General features: G+C 32.0%; 2 protein-coding genes across 2 annotated transcripts in view; both read right to left on the reverse strand.

Moving 5' to 3' along the window:
- Positions 1 to 2,506: 2,506 nt before the first annotated feature.
- Positions 2,507 to 4,078, reverse strand: LOC108910907 (acaloleptin A). Its single transcript, XM_023455294.1, has 2 exons — positions 3,972 to 4,078; positions 2,507 to 3,885 (listed from the first exon to the last, which is right to left on the reverse strand). Exon 2 carries the CDS (start codon positions 3,883 to 3,885, stop codon positions 2,605 to 2,607), a length of 1,281 nt encoding a protein of 426 aa, XP_023311062.1. The 5' UTR covers positions 3,972 to 4,078; the 3' UTR covers positions 2,507 to 2,604.
- A 660-nt stretch (positions 4,079 to 4,738) lies between these two features.
- Positions 4,739 to 16,884, reverse strand: part of LOC108910906 (sodium-coupled monocarboxylate transporter 1-like) — a 33,680-nt gene continuing 21,534 nt past the window's right edge. Inside the window, exons 12-14 of the mRNA XM_018715655.1 lie at positions 11,445 to 11,653; positions 5,112 to 5,325; positions 4,739 to 4,926 (exon numbers count right to left, since the gene is read on the reverse strand). Coding sequence (XP_018571171.1) covers positions 4,828 to 4,926; positions 5,112 to 5,325; positions 11,445 to 11,653 — 522 coding nt within the window. The 3' untranslated portion in view covers positions 4,739 to 4,827. The remainder of the gene's footprint in view (positions 4,927 to 5,111; positions 5,326 to 11,444; positions 11,654 to 16,884) is intronic.

Consider the following 16,884-nt stretch of genomic DNA (forward strand, 5'->3'; position numbering starts at 1 on the left):
AATGGAGATTGATATACGGTTGGTAGCATTGCATTGCGCATAACCTCCTTTGTAACCACATGCTCTTGCATAGTTGAAATCTCATTTAGTTTTTGCCATATTGTGACGATTTTTGAAATGTGTTACTTTCTGGAACAACGATATAACGTAAAATTTTGCGTGAAACTAGGCAACGGAAACATGTCAACTTTTGAAACAAGCTTACGGAGATGATGCTCTGGGTCGTACGCAATGTTACGAATGGTTTTCACGATTTAAAAGTGTTTGCCAGTCTATTGAAGATGATCCTCGACTTGGAAAGCTTTCGACTTCAACTAATGATGCCCACGATCAGAAAATCAAAGATCTGGTGCACGCAAATCGCCGATTGGCTGTCAGAGAAGTTGCAGAAGAGGTTAACATCTCAATTGGGTCATACCATGAAATTTTGTTTGAAAAATTGAACATGCATCGATTTGCAACAAAATTTGATCCTCGTTTGATGATCGAACAACATAAAGAAAATCGTGTGTACATTTGTCGGCAACTCCTTGAACAATCCAATGACGATTAAACATTAATTCAAAAGATTATAACGCGAGATGAAAGCTGGATTTATGGCTACGACATTGAGACAAAAGTTCCATTATCTCAATGGACTGGCAAAGGCTATTCACGCCCCAAGAAAGCACGTCAGTCTCGATCCAATGTCAAAGTTATACTCACTGTTTTATTTTCCTCAAATATTCTAGAAACACTGTATATTAGAATATTTTTCTACCTGTATAAATATATCAAAAGTAATAAAGTAAACCCTTGTGTCAAAAGGGTCACATCATCTACATGCGCCCACAAATTACACAAAAAAGCGGGAATTTGAAGAATTATAAATTTGAGGAAAAGTTTGGAAGATCCATATTAAAATTCGATGTTTCGATAAAAAGTTTTGAAAAATCAATAATTATAATATTCATTCATAAGAAAATTAAAAGAAACCGTAATTCTTTTAAAAAATAAAGATATGAATTATATTATATTAAAAATATGACTATCGAATGATTCCGTAAAATAAATACAAATTTTCATATTTACTTAAAAAAAAATCGAAATAACTTTGCTTTTTCAGTGAAACATTTTAGTTTCGGTAAAAATCATTTCTTAAAAACAATTCTTGACGAATCCCTTTGGCACAGAAATAGATTTAATTAATATTTAATTAATAAACGGATAAACTTCAGTTACTTTATGTCTAAAAAATAAAACTATTAATGAGGTACAATTTTGTTAAATACGAATTTTTATATAGAGGGTGTCCCACTAAGGTCAGCGAGGTACAATATTAGGGAAAGCATAGGCCCTAGAACTTCGGGGAAAAAAAATTTGATTAATAAATCAATCGAGAGAAATCGCTGGAAATAGTTTTCAATTTCGTAGCTAGACTGCTAGGGGGCGCAATCTACATACCAAAACATAGAGTTGAATTTTTCTCAGGAATGTTTCCTATTCAAGTATAATTAAATAGTACAAATATGGATAGCCGGATTCATTGCGCATAACTTTTGTTTTCTCGACAGAAAGGGTGGGGGAAGCCCCTAATGTCTGATCAGAAAAATGCGTTTTTTAATGATTCGTTCATCATGATTTATCTCGTGATGAATGCTTAATGTCATCTAACTTAATATGGAAGTGTATATAGATGGCGTTATTTCAAAAGAATGCTGTTTTATGGATGTTTCTCAAAAATTTTAAATGCAACGCTATAGCTTGCAAAAGATTGCGAAAAATATCGTAAAATATGCGAAACTGATATATAAGATCTATTATGAAAGTTGTAGATTTTGGGAAGGTCTTTCACATCCCGTTACAAAATACAGGGTCTTCCATTTGAAAAAAAAACAAAATTTTTGCCTTTGAAAAAGATAACATTTTTTACGATTCTATGAACACCCTATATGACATTTATAAACAGTGAGCATTTCAGAATTTACGGTGAACCTAGTACAATATGTGTGACGATTTCTTAGAATGTATCTCAAAAAAAAAAACAGTATATCAGCAACGGTCAAGTGTATCGCCGAAAATGTCAGTTTTTATATTAAAATATTAATATCTCGGAAACGGCTGATTTTTAAGACATAGTACCAATTTCGAAAAAGTTGCATAATTCCATGTAAAATATAAATATCCACTCAAATACAGGGTGTTCTATTTAAAAAAATAAAACTGGTCAGCCCTCTGAAAACGATTCACCCTGTATAAGTCAAATTATTTTTAAAATCTGCATTTCGGCAAATCAAGTATTAATTATGGTAGTGTTCAGTGTTTAGTATGGTGTGCAACAACAATTTTTTATAGTTCTATAGTTATAGTTTCATTCATTTAGTTAATTTAGAATAATAGCACAAAATTAAATGACTAGAATTTTCTATAACTTTCAGTTAGATATATTTTACCCTTAAACAGTGTTTATATTTCCATTCAACTTCGATGTTTAAATCATGTCTATTAAACAAATTTAAAAAAAACATATTGCCGATCATAAAATTGTATTAATGATTAATATATTCAGCATCAGCATAACAATAAATAAATAAATTAAATAATTTTAATTTCCAGTCTCTTTCATTACCATCTGAAAGTTCCTCCTACATGCCAAGTAGGCTTAGCTCTATTAGGTCCTTCAACAACTTTCGACCAATTTGCTTCAAAATCATGGTCCTCTCCGTGACGTTTAAGATTTATATCAGCTCGAGTATTACCATCATCGCCACGTCCCAAATTAGGCTCCAACTGCCATGGTTTATCTTCTTCTTCACTAGATTCGTCTTCCTCGGCAGATCTTCTGATTCTTAAGGCGGTTTTACTGTCGTCATATTCAGTATAAGGATCCAATTCCCAAAAGGTCTCATCAACGTCGTCTCTATTTGCATTTGGAGTATCATCTTCAACCGATCTTCTCCATCTGTATGTACCTCCTACGTGCCAGGTAGGTTTCGCTTTATTGGGACCTCTAACAACTTTAGACCAACCTCCCTCAAAGTCATGATTGTCACCGTGACGTTGGATGTTGATGTCAGTTCTGGTATTTCCTTGCTTGTCACGGGAGATATGAGGATCGAGTTGCCAAGGTTGATCCTTATTGTTGACATTGGGTGCACCAGGTTGAAGGGATCTTCTCCACCTGTACGTACCTCCTACGTGCCATGTGGGTTTCGCTTTATTGGGGCCTCTAACAACTTTAGACCAACCTCCCTCAAAATCGTGATTATCTCCGTGATGTTGGATGTTGACGTCAGTTTTTGTATTTCCTTGCTTATCACGAGAGATGTGAGGGTCGAGTTGCCAAGGTTGATTATTATTGTTGACATTGGGTGCACCAGGTTGAAGGGATCTTCTCCACCTGTACGTACCTCCTACGTGCCAGGTAGGTTTCGCTTTATTGGGACCTCTAACAACTTTAGACCAACCTCCCTCAAAGTCATGATTGTCACCGTGACGTTGGATGTTGATGTCAGTTCTGGTATTTCCTTGCTTGTCACGGGAGATATGAGGATCGAGTTGCCAAGGTTGATCCTTATTGTTGACATTGGGTGCGCCAGGTTGTAAGGATCTTCTCCATCTGTACGTACCTCCTACGTGCCAGGTAGGTTTCGCTTTATTGGGGCCTCTAACAACTTTAGACCAACCTCCCTCAAAATCGTGATTGTCACCGTGATGTTGGATGTTGACGTCAGTTTTTGTATTTCCTTGCTTGTCACGAGAGATATGAGGGTCGAGTTGCCAGGGTTGATCCTTATTGTTAACATTGGGTGCACCAGGTTGGAGGGATCTTCTCCATCTCTCCTCTCCTTCTAGTCCAGACACCAAAAGAGCGGCAAATAATATTAATGATATCTTAGTAATCATCTGAAAAAAAAGAAAAATGTATTGTACAAAATATCCTATCTATTTATAAGTGCGTACATATGAGAATAAATATATTTTTCACGTACCTTTCTAACACTAGTAATGTATTAGTGAGTTACACTTCTAAGCGTCAAATTGAGACTGATTATTCCCTTACAAGTAATGTCTTTTATACTATTAAACACAGTACTTTACTGTGTCCCTGTTTGGTATTTTACATTTTACGTTTATAATCAAAAGACTGGATAAGATTGTAAGAGTCGTTGGGTTCTATACAAAGCATAAACCGCGAGATAAAGAACGGGGATTTCTTTATCATACATAGCGTGCCGAATCAAAGTTATTTTCAAACAAAGTTCTAAATATAGTACTGGATATTTCCTTATTACGTTGTTAATGTATTTGTCAACTACTTGTAATTTTTATGAGTTTCTAACTTAATTGCAATTCTCAAAAGTATAATAATTTAAATTTCTTTATAGTCTAAACAAAGAAAAATAACATTTAAGATGGATATTCTTAATGTAGAATGTATGACAAATATATTGTCTGCAATTATTTATTTCTGCATTATTATTAATATTTCTTTTCCACAGGTGGCAAAATACTCAAATAAATGAAGAAGAAAAGAGCATGTTTATTAAAAATTTCAGTTAAACAACAAAAATGAACCGCATAAGCAGTATTAATTTATATTAAAGTTTAAATATTTTAATAATAAAGTTTCTGGTTTTATACTTTTGCAGTTATCATTTTATCATCTACTACATTTTGATCGGATTACGAGATGTAATTTTAAAAAATATGTACTTTTCGAGTAATAATTCATTGGTGAAGACTAATAAAATTATCATTAAAGTTAAAACTATATTTGTATTAATTGTAAACATTTACATTACATATTTGTATAATTAATAGTAGGTAATATCAGTAGTATCTTAATTAATTACTAATCGCCTTATCAAGTGGATCCGTATCAATCTCTGACCCATTATATTTCTCCATTGATATTTCCGTCTCAGAGTCTTTTGCTGATATTCCCTAAAAATATGAAAAATTAAGTAAAAAAAATAAAAATAATAATTCAAAAATATTTTAAAACTATATTTTACTGGAAACTTTTGACTTAAATCTCAAGTTTTTCAGTTTATCACATAAGAATATATGAAAATAAATAAGAGAAAATATTGCATTTAGGTATGTGTGCATTGCATAAAATGTCTTACGTTAGTTTGCAGCTGTCCATATGTGTAAAAGTCGTCCTTTGGTAGTCGTGGTTTTATCAACTTTCTAATAAAGGGTGCCAACAGTTGGGGGTCGACATCACGGGGATCTAGTGGCCTAGTAATGAAGGTAACCAGTAGTCCAACAAACATAGTAACGAAAGTTCCTATCAGTGTATACCATAAATAGGACAGCCTGTATATCATATACCTCTCACTGAAATAAAAAAGATTAAATTAAATTATTAATAAATTTTAAAATTCATCAGTAAAATTATATATTTTTTAGAAAGAATTTCAAAAATAATCTAAAATATTAAAGGAAGAGATTAATTAGGTAATTCTAAAATAACAAATAATGACAAAAAGCGGTAGAGGTGAAAATCAGGAGATCGGGAAAAGGAAGCGGGTGGGGCAGAACTTCCCAATTCAACTCCCGAATGGATGTTTTAGTAATATTGGCGATATGTGGTCGTGCATTGTCATGTCACAAAAGAATGTCGTATCGCCGATCAGATTTTTTCGTTAAATAGTCGCGTGGAGATGCCGTAGATGTTGAACATAGAGTTCTGCATTGACAGTGTGATTGTTTGGTAAGAGTTTGTAATCAAGAATTCCTTTCTAATCCCAACAGGACATAACATTGTCTTTCGAGGATGAAGTTCTGGTCTTATTCGCGGAGTTGCTTGTTTTTTTGGGTTTTCCGCTATTTCAAGTTCACGTACAGACATAATTTTCATCACCAGTGACAATACAATGAAGAAAACGTTCCTTATGACCACGTGTTGATAGATGACGACAGAGGAAACCAGTGGCAATTGTGGAGAGTTGATGCTTATTCTTTTCGTTCAAAACGTGTGGAACCCAAGCGCAGAATTTTTAACTTTTCCCATCGAGTAAAGGTGATTTAGTACTGTTTTGTGATCACATTCCATCTTTCGAGCAGCTTGAGCGGCTTTAGCGTTTTCATCGTCTCTACTAGAAACAAAAAGAAGCAGGTGCCGAAAATGATCAATTTTATCAACTTGATATTTCATTCCATATGAACGAAAATTCACAAAAATTAAATCTAACCAAGCAACCAAATAGCACAGTCTGATAAAACAATAATTCCTCTTTCAAATGACATGTGTGACAATGCGGTTAATTTTCATGTGAATTTTTAAATTTGGAAAAAAACGGGCGTCACTTATTCCCCAACCCATTATATTTCATGAACGAGATTATTTTTCTATCTTAAATGTATCATTGTCTGCACAAAGTGCATCCAGTAACCAGGGACATGCATGTGGGAAGTGATTTTCACATATTTTTCAGTAATACTCCATCACTGGTTTTTTCAACAGTATGTATTTTTTGCATAGTTTCTTTAGTATTGGCCAAAACATGCCTCATATAATTTTTGAGAATAAAATAATAATTTTATTAATAATACATGAAAAGAAGTTTTTTTTTTGTAAGGTAAACAGGATATTGATATACAAATAATGTCAGAAAAATTCTACTTATTACAATTTTGGCCCAAGCATCTATGGCACCTTTTCGATAATTCAAGATTAACGAAATCACATAATTTTTAACTTATTTTCTTAAATTCATTTTTTATAATAACTTTTTAATTAACATAAAGAATTGCAAATAAAAAAGTTATATAAATTTTTTACATAATAGAAACAAGAATTATTTTTTTTGTAGAGGCAGTTTGTTAAATTAAAAAAAAAATCTGAAACATTAAACACTACTTAATATTTTAAATATTATCATACATTACATTAATATTATAAAACAAAAAACAATTTTCAGCAAATATTTTTGTGTATACACCCAAAATAATAACTATATAGCATAATAAGTAAATAAACACAAAATAACTGATTATCTAAAAATCATAGTTGGAAATTTTTTTTTCATTTTAAATTTTGTTTTTATTTAAATTTTGATAAACTCACTAGCAGGTGTAGGCATACTGATGTCGGGGTGAGAATAAAACGATATTAAATTAGATTGTAAGAATTTTGCAGAATTAAAATACAAGAGCCATCTCGGATATTTCTCGGAAAACAATCGGGGATAAACAAATTACAAATTTAAAAATGATGTGTCAAACAAGAAAACTGTATACGGATTAATTTATTAAAAATTCTAGACATATATGCATTTATTTGATTAAATTATGATATACCTGTATTTCACCTACATTTTTAATATCAGTTTTGTCCTTGACACTATTTTTGTTTTTTGTAATATGAATCATTTCTTATTTTTTCAATTAGTCTTTTGTTGTAATTTGTTTTTTTAACTAGAATATCAATTTGATCAAAATTGAAAGAATGTTCTTTTATCTTTCATACGTTATTAAGAGCTGTAGAGCAATATGTTTTATATATTGAATATTGCAATTATTACACGGAATAGAGTATGTATACACATGTGAATTTTTTAAAACAGGAATCAAATTTTTCTTTATTGGTTAAAAGATTTATGAGGGACAAAAATATTATGTTTGGATAGGATGAATTTAATTTTTTCTAAGGAGTGTAGACAGAAAATGGAAGAAACATGGAAAATAGGAAAAAACTTTGAAAGCCATAATTTGTAGATAAGATTTGAATGTAGTGCTGTCAATATTGTCACAACTGAGCACGTGAAGGTTGCCCGGGAACGGAAATAGATCTTTATTACGAATGCGGTAGTTACCAGATGAACCAATGTATGTCCGGTATCATCCTACATTTTATAGAAGATGAGAAAATAAATGTACTTTTTGACGGTAAAGATATAGGAAAGTTCTCATTGTTTTAAATTCCATAAAGCATATTATTTATTATAAATACGAAAAAAAGTAAAAAGTTTATTTTCTTAATTATTCACACTTTCTCAAATGTGGCCTATATGTATAACCCAACTCTCCCCTATATACTATAAACCGCGTGAATCAGAGTAGTAAATACATATTATGAATCACGCACAGCAAATTCTTTTGTTATGGTTTGTTGAACAATACAGTACTTTTTTCATTTCTCACAGTTTAGTAATTGGGTATTTGTCATGTGTAATTCTAAGAAATAATAAGTGAACTACATAAAAATTCGGTAAATTTAAATGTAAGAAAAGTTAAAAATTTATTTATCCGGTAATGACTGGAAATTTATTAATGTTATTTGTTGTTTTATTAAATAGCAATTCAATTCAATTTTGTAATAATTTTGAGGTTTATTTATTTATTTTTATAATCTATTGTAAAATGTAATTATTTGCAAATTTTACATTAACAAAAAATTTAAAAGTAATTAAATAAACCCTTGTTCCAAAAGGACTAGTCAAGGAGTCGTTAATACCAAGATATTAAAGTGCATATTCTCCCTAAGACCCAAAATAAACACAAAATATCAGTTAAACTCTCTGATTTGACACACAAAAAATCGCCAAAGGCACTAAGGTAAGTCTTACTCATTCGGTCACTAAACACAAACTTAACGTGGTATCTACCTAAAAATGACAGGTACGTCACTGACAGTGCTACCAATACACGAAAAAAGAATCGACTCGATAGACAAGATACAACACGCGCAATTTTCGTTACTATTTGACCAAACCTCGTATCACTGGTTAAAAAGCTATTAGATTACCATGGTAATTATTTGAATTTCCCTAGTACATGTACCATTATTTTTGTTATTTAATAATGGGGTTAAAACTACGTTTAATCTAATTGTATTAGTACAGTGCTAGTGAAAATTAAAATTGCCATCTTTTAATAAAGAAACATGAAATCCATACTATGTTTTAACAATTTTTTAACAAAACAAATTCGAACGAAATTTGCGAAATATATAAACATTTTTTGAGATATAACAGAATACCTATTTGTGTTTATCAGTTGGTTATGAGAAAAAAAAAGAATAGTTTGTACATATCTACCCGTTCAACGCTTTTCGAGATCTGAGACTACCACTAATTTACTTCGCAAATTATGTTCAAAAGTTTTTCATCATGAGAATTGATTATGTGGGCCAAGAAATTATCTCCTATAAAAATATGGGGTTTAAGTGAAGTTATCCACAACTTTTCATCCACAGGTGCCGACGTAGAGGCAGTTTAATAAGAATAGATATTTAGTACACTCCACTATCACCTTGGCTTTACTAATAGTCTGTAAAAAATTTTTCAACAACTCTAACTAGGGTCGCAAAGTTTTCTCTATGTGTCTGCAATTATATCAATTTTTAAGGGTGTTCCGAGGGCAGGCAATGGATGACTGCTATATTTGAATGATTTACATGGTTTCACTAATGTTCTGTTAAAATTTTATCAACACACTCTAACCAAGTTCGCAGTGGTAATTTTTTTAAATTTTGTTCTATGTTTCTGCAATTATGTCAGTTTTGAAGGATGTTCCGAGGATAGGCAATGGATGACTACTATATGGGGATGATTTACATGGTTTTACTGATATGCTGTCAAAATTTTATCAACACACTAATTGGGGTCGCAGTGGTAAATTTTTTAAATTTTTCTATTTCCGCAATAATATTAATTTTTAAGGGTGTTCCGAGGGCAGGCATTGGATGACTACAATATGGGGGTGTTTTACTTAGTTGGGCTAACATTCTGTTAAAATTTTATATTTCTAATGGGTTGTAAAAAATAAATTAAATTACATATACAACACATGAAGTCCACGTACGAGTTGTGGATGGAAAATAACAGCGTCAAGGCGATAGTGGAGTGTACGAAATATCTATGCTTATTAAACTGCCTCTACGTCGGCACCTGTGAATGAAAAGTTGTGGATTAGCTTCACTTAAACGAAATTATGGACTAAAAAAGTATTTTTTGTCCATGGAGTGCAAAAATATGTGCCAGGTTCGTATTAATTTTTATTTTCTTACGAAACTATTAAGGTATTGTTTGAAGCCACCTTGCGCCAAAAGCATCAATTTTATTAACTAAAACTAATTTTAAAATGAAACCTCATTATCGGCTCTGAAAATTAAAATAGGTTTCGACTTTCGAAACGTCAGCTTGTGTATTTTTTATTTGTCTGTCGTTTTCAGTGTGAAATTTTTTGGTTAGGCTAAACTATTTCCATAAAAATAACTATTGATCCTTCTCTTTCAAAGTTTATATCAGGGATGTTTCACGTCAAGCGGATCACCGACCTGGACAAAAATTGCGTGGAAAGAACGAGACGCGTATGGGCTCAAAATGTTCGTCTAGTAGGAGACTTTCAAACGCAGAGTGGTACTTTTCAAAAATCCAAAATGGCGGACCCAATATGGCGGCCGGAAACTGGAGAAAACCCGAGTGTACGCAAAAAAGGGTTGTGAAAAAAATTCGCAACTAATCAGGTCATTTTTTAGCTCAAATTGTAGCGGAGGGACACCTCTTAAAAGATGTTGTGGTTGCATGAAAAAATTCAAAATGGCGGATCCAACATGGCGGTCAAAAAACCGATTTGGTAACTGAATTTTTAAAAATCAACCGATTTACACCAAACTTGGTATACAGGAGTTTTTGAGGTCTCTGATTACGAATCTGAGGTCAGATTTGCAAAATTCAAGATGGCGGATCCATGATTGCGGAAAAAATTTCAGAAAATCGAACGATTACCACCAAATTTGGTATATGCGGATTTTTGGGGTCGCTCATCATGTATCTTAGGTTGGATTTGTAAAATTTAAGATGACGGATTCAATATGGCGAAAGATTTTATCCGCCATACTGGATTTGTCATTTTTTAAAGACCTCCGAAAACCCCCATATACCAGATTTGGTGGAAATCGGTTGATTTTCCGAAATTTCGTCCGCCATCATGAATCCGCCATCTTGAGTTTTGGAAATCTGAACTCGAATTCGTAATCAGCGACCTCAAAGACCCCCGTATACCAAGTTTGGTGTAAATCGATAAATTTTTTAAAATTCAGTTACCAAATGGGTTTTTTGACCGCCCTGTTGGATCCGCCATTTTGGATTTTTTCATCTAACCATACCAACTTTAAATAGGTGTATCTCAGCTACAATTTGAACTAAAAAAGGACCCGAATGGTTGCGAATTTCTTTTTTCACAACCCTTTTTTGCCGTACACTCAGGCTTTCTCCAGCTTCCGGCCGCCATATTGGGTCCCCCATTTTGGATTTTTGAAAAGTACCGCTCTGCGTGTGAAAGCTTTTTACTAGACGAACATTTTAAGCCTTTACACGTCTCGATCGTTCCACGCAATTTTTGTCCAGGTCGGTGATCCGCTTGACATGAAACATCCCATCATCATTTTTTTCGCAATACACAAATAAATAAATATTACTGTTTTGCTTCAGAGAAATAAAAATACTTACTCCGTATGAGTCACATTCGTGATGTTTACAGATGGGTCGAAATGAATGTTACTGCTGGGGGATTGCTTTGGCGTAAAATGGTAATGACACCCTTCAGTGGAAACTGGCTTCTCGGGAAAAGTCAGGTCTCCTGAAGCAATAAGAGTTTGTGCTCGAAGACAAAGCCAGGACATGAATATTAAAGATGTTATGCCACCAGTTAAGGCTCCCTATAATGTGAAAAAATTAATTTAAAAAAATATTTGGAAGCGATTTAATGTTCATGTTAGGATGTGTATCAGGTAAATTTGATGAGGGTCAGAATCATAACAATTCTGATCCCTTACGAATCATCGTACCAAATTGAAGATGTTCTTTTGATAACATATTTTTTTAATACTCCAAACCATTTGAGGTAACAGTGCCAAGTTTGGTACATGTTTCTGGCATTTGCTGACATGTTTATACAAATCTTGAAAATGAAAAATTTAATTTAAAAAAATATTTGGAAGCGATTTAATGTTCATGTTAGGATGTGTATCAGGTAAATTAGATGAGAGTTAGAATCATAACAGTTTTGATCCCTTACCAAATTGAAGATGTTCTTTTGATAATTTTTTTGTTAATACTGCAAATCATTTGAGGTATCAGTGCCAAGTTTGGTACATGTATCTGGCATTTGATTACATTGTTATATAGGCTCACAACAAACCTTGAAAATTTATCAATATGAATAATATGAGGAATAAGTAAATAATAATAAAGAAATTTTTTTTAATTACTTTCTCCCTTCCATGATCACCATGATCAAAACTATTCCGAGTGACAAAAAAAAAGGTCAAACTTTTAGGAATTTAATACGTAAATTTTTCCTCACTTTTCTTGATTTGTCCTGTTTTTTCTGATCATGTAAATATGGGTCATATTTAGCCAAAAACACCAAAGTACCAAAACACAAGTAGGTACTCAACAACGTAGATTAGAAGATATTAATTTAAAAACACACCATCAGGACTTTTAAAATGTGCTTATATCTTCGAAAGGAGTCAGAGTTGATACTTTTCAATTAATCTTGACCCAGTTGTTAATCTAATTAAAGCAACCTTGTGTAAAAATAGGTCATGAGAAATCCTTGGAATTATTATTTTTTAAAACTTCTGGAAGAGACAAAATATGACCTATAAATCAATAAATTGCATTGTTATGAGAAATATACTAAACAAAAAACACTTTTCATAATTTTGAGTAATATTTGCATATCTTAAATCCTTTATAATTTAATTTTCAAATATATTTTATATTGTATTGAAGCTAGAAACCTCTTTTATTTAGAAAAACTGTTTCTATTAAATCAATAGTGTCTATATGAAATTATTTTGTAAAACAAAATTAATATCTACATTGAACTATCTAGATATTACTTTGAATTGAATATCGAACGATATACTCCGAAAATATATACATGATTAGTGGGAAAATAGGCAAACATAAAATGAGTATCATCATTTGAGTGAAAATTTTAAATTACTGTTATGTTTCAATGATATTTCACCGTGTACTTTCCCTGAATGAACATTTTGTATCGATTATTTAATTCATTGCCTTGTAACTAATCTAATGTTGTTTCGATTAACTTTTGACTAATCACGTCACTATTAATACCAACAAAACACTGTTTATTGTATACTGAAATTTTATCGTTTTATATAAGGTTTTATCATCGAAATTTACATTTTTACTTTTAATGTGTTTTGTAGAAAGAAATGAAAAGTAAAAAATATTTTGAAAACAAGCTTTTTTTAAAACGTACTAAAAAGAAAAAAATAAATAAGGGGTTCATAAAACCCATAATGTTGTGTAAACCTCAGATCCACAAAAGAGTTGAATATGGCTGCTTTATAAAAGTGTCATCAGCAAAAGTATGATAAATACAGGGTGTTAGTAAATAAGTGCGACAAATTTCAGGGGTTGATTCTACATGAGAAAATAATGGCAGTTTGCTAATAAACGTATGTCCGCAAATTATTCGTTTTCCGAGATACGGGGTGTCAAAGTTTTTCTTAAAAATTGACGATCTAATTTATTGCTCTGAAACCGGTCGAGATGTGCAAATGAAATTTGGTGGGTTTAAGAGGTAGTTATTGCGCATTTTTTGACACGCAATTAAGAATTTTATGTTCAACATTGGCACACGTACGGGTAATAATCTCAATTTTTTTAACGAAAAAAATGGTTCGCCAATGAGATATTACAAATTAAAAATCATTTTTGAATTCCTCGTTCAATTTGTGACCAAAAATCTCTCTTGCCTTTTCTTCGTATAGGGCGCCGTTTTGATGCAAAAAAATAAAACATCTTAACGCGAATTTTTTATTTCTTTAATACATTACCTAGTAGGCTACTGTCAACATTTGTCTGTTAAATACGAATATTTTTAAGAAATGTCAAATTAGCGTTTCGTCATTATTAATTTATTAAGCTTTTAGTATGCTATAACATTAGTGTTAATAAGTAATTAATTTTTCTTTTATCGAAAAGAATGGAAAATTTTACAAATGCGGAATTGTCAGACATGCATTTTGTCTATAGTCGAAGTAATGGAAATGGTCGGCAAGCTCGACGATTGTATGCTGAGTTGTATCCAGGACTTAGGGTACCTCATCACGCAATATTTGCTCGTCTTCATCAACGTTTGTGCGAAAATTGTTCATTTAAGAAACAAACGGTTGACTGTGGGCGCCCTCGAGAATTACGAACTGTGCAACTAGAAGAAGCAGTTCTCGAGTTAATTGCGGAGTCACCTGAAACAAGTACTCGAAAAATTTTGATTGAATTGAATGTAAGCAACTTCACTGTATTTAAAATTCTTAAAGAACAGCAATTGTATCCATTTCATATTGAACGTGTGCAAGCTTTACTACCTAGAGACTTTTTTCCGCGCCTATTTTTTTGCCAATGGATTAATCATCAAATCGCTCAAATTCCTAATTTTTTAAATGGAGTTTTGTTTACTAACGAGGCTACTTTTGGACGACAGTGTATACGAAATTTCCATAACAATCACTTATGGGCTGAGGAAAACCCCCATGGAATTTTTGAAGCTCATTTTCAGCATCAGTTTTTCGTAAATGTATGGCTTGGGGTAATTGATGATCAGGTCCATATTTCCTCCCGCAACGACTAACAGGCGAATCTTATATTAATTCCTACAGGAAGAGTTACCTGTTCTTCTTGAAGAAATTCCTCTACAGCTGAGACAACACCTATGGTACATGCATGATGGTGCACCAACCCATTTTAGCATTAATGTACGTAATCACTTAGACACAGTATATCCAAATCGTTGGATAGGTAGGGGAGGTGCGGAACATTGGCCTGCTCGATCGCCAGATTTAAATCCTCTTGATTTTTTCATTTGGGGTTTTCTTAAGTCATTAGTTTATTCCACTTCCGTTGAAAATGTTGATGACATGAGGAATCGAATTATAGTCGGCTGAGGGAGGTCATTTTGAACATTTGTTGTAGCTTTGCGCCTTTTCAAAATTTTATTAGTGTTATTTTCTGTCATTGTTCTGGTTTAATGTTATTGTATTAGATAGTTCTTGATAATGTATTAAAGGAATAAAAAATACGCGTTAAGAGGTTTTATTTTTTTGCATCAAAACGGCGCCCCATACGAAGAAAAGGCAAGAGAGATTTTTTGTCACAAATTGAACGAGGAATTCAAAAATGATGATGATGATGATGATTTAATTTGTAATATCTCAGTGGCGTACCATTTTTTTCTTTAAAAAAATTGATATTATTACCCGTACGCGCGCCAATGGTGAACATAAAATTCTTAATTGCGTGTCAAAAAATGCGCAATAACTACCTCTTAAAACCCACCAAATTTCATTTGCACATCTCGACCGGTTTCAAAGCAAAAAATAAGAGTTTTTAAGAAAAACTTTGACACCCTGTATCTCGGAAAACGAATCATTTGCGGACATACGTTTATAAGCAAACTGCCATTATTTTCTCATGTAGAATCACCCCCTGAAATTTGTCGCACTTATTTACTAACACCCTGTAGAAACGTACCATCTATAATAATCAATATGTTCATGTTCCTATACGATTTGAAAGCTTTTCGCGAGGTTTATTCCTAATTGGATTTTTTATTTTAAGGGGTAAGTTAACGAAAAGTGGTTCAAATTTAGCTTGCAACATTTGATCTAAACATAGGTACATGTGAAGTTAAATAAAAGTTTGTAAAAAATTTTGTGTTGTTCATGTTAGTAGGTATGCGTAAGTATTGAATACATGAGATTAATATTAGTATTCGAAATTTAACAATATTCGACAAATTTTCAATTCGAACAAACTGTATCTCATGTATAAAATTAAGAAAGACTTCAACACTTTCATTATTTTCTTTATACAAAATGAGGAAAGCGGAATATAATAAATTTTCACTTGTAGACCATTTCGTTATTGTTAAATTGAAGTTTTCTGTTAGAAAGTTCGTGGAACTCTTACACAGGGTAAAACAATTCTAGAACATGTCTAGTTATTATTCATGATGAAGGTTTCAAACCATATTTCCGTATTTCTCATTTGTACGTTTTAAGGGAAACCCCAAATTACAGTTTAAATTATTAACTTGGTGTTCTCCTTTACTGAAAAAGTTGAAATCGTGTAATACTTTTCTTCAGCTTTGACCGAATGTTTTACTGTACACAATGTAACACTACAACATGTCAAAAATGAAGGAGACCCCTGTACCAATTTAAAAATATTTTCTTATATCAATATCTGCTTCGATGCTCTTTTTCTTAGATGCAGGATATTGGTTTTCAGAAGGCGTCCTCCTAATAAATTAAGATACTGAAACGAAATTTTATGGACACAATTATAATACATCCGTGGAACAATTTCCAACCTGAAGAAAACTAAATTTGTAATCAAACAAGTAGCGCCAACATTAGGTACGATGTTTACATTTTTTTTACAAATTATGGTACGCCACTTAAAAACACAATATTTTCTTTTTACCACTTTTAAAATGCAAATTATTATGATCGAAAATGATCTCTTGGCGTTTTTGCTATTTTAGTACAAATTAATAAATCTACACCGCTGATTTGAGCTGATTGTGAGACTTAATTTCTTTATATTGTATGTAATTTTATTCATGCATTGTGAACCCAAAATTTCGTTTCTTTATCTTCATATATTCAGAAGGTATTTAGCTTCTTTTAAACTCCAATATTTTGTACCTCAAAAGCAAAGGCTTCAACCATAAGTGTTTATATAAAATTAATTTTGACCAGGAAAACTTTTTTTCATTTTAATATGTTACACCCTATATAATAATACTATGAAAGCATAATAAAGAATGTTCAAATTTAACTCTGTATCTTTAATAGACTGTTCACATAACAATTATCTCCATGTTTACAAAAACAAAGGAACAAAT

This window comes from Anoplophora glabripennis, unplaced genomic scaffold, assembly GCF_000390285.2.
Source record: "Anoplophora glabripennis isolate ALB-LARVAE unplaced genomic scaffold, Agla_2.0 scaffold635, whole genome shotgun sequence".
NCBI classification, from domain to species: Eukaryota; Metazoa; Arthropoda; class Insecta; order Coleoptera; family Cerambycidae; genus Anoplophora; species Anoplophora glabripennis.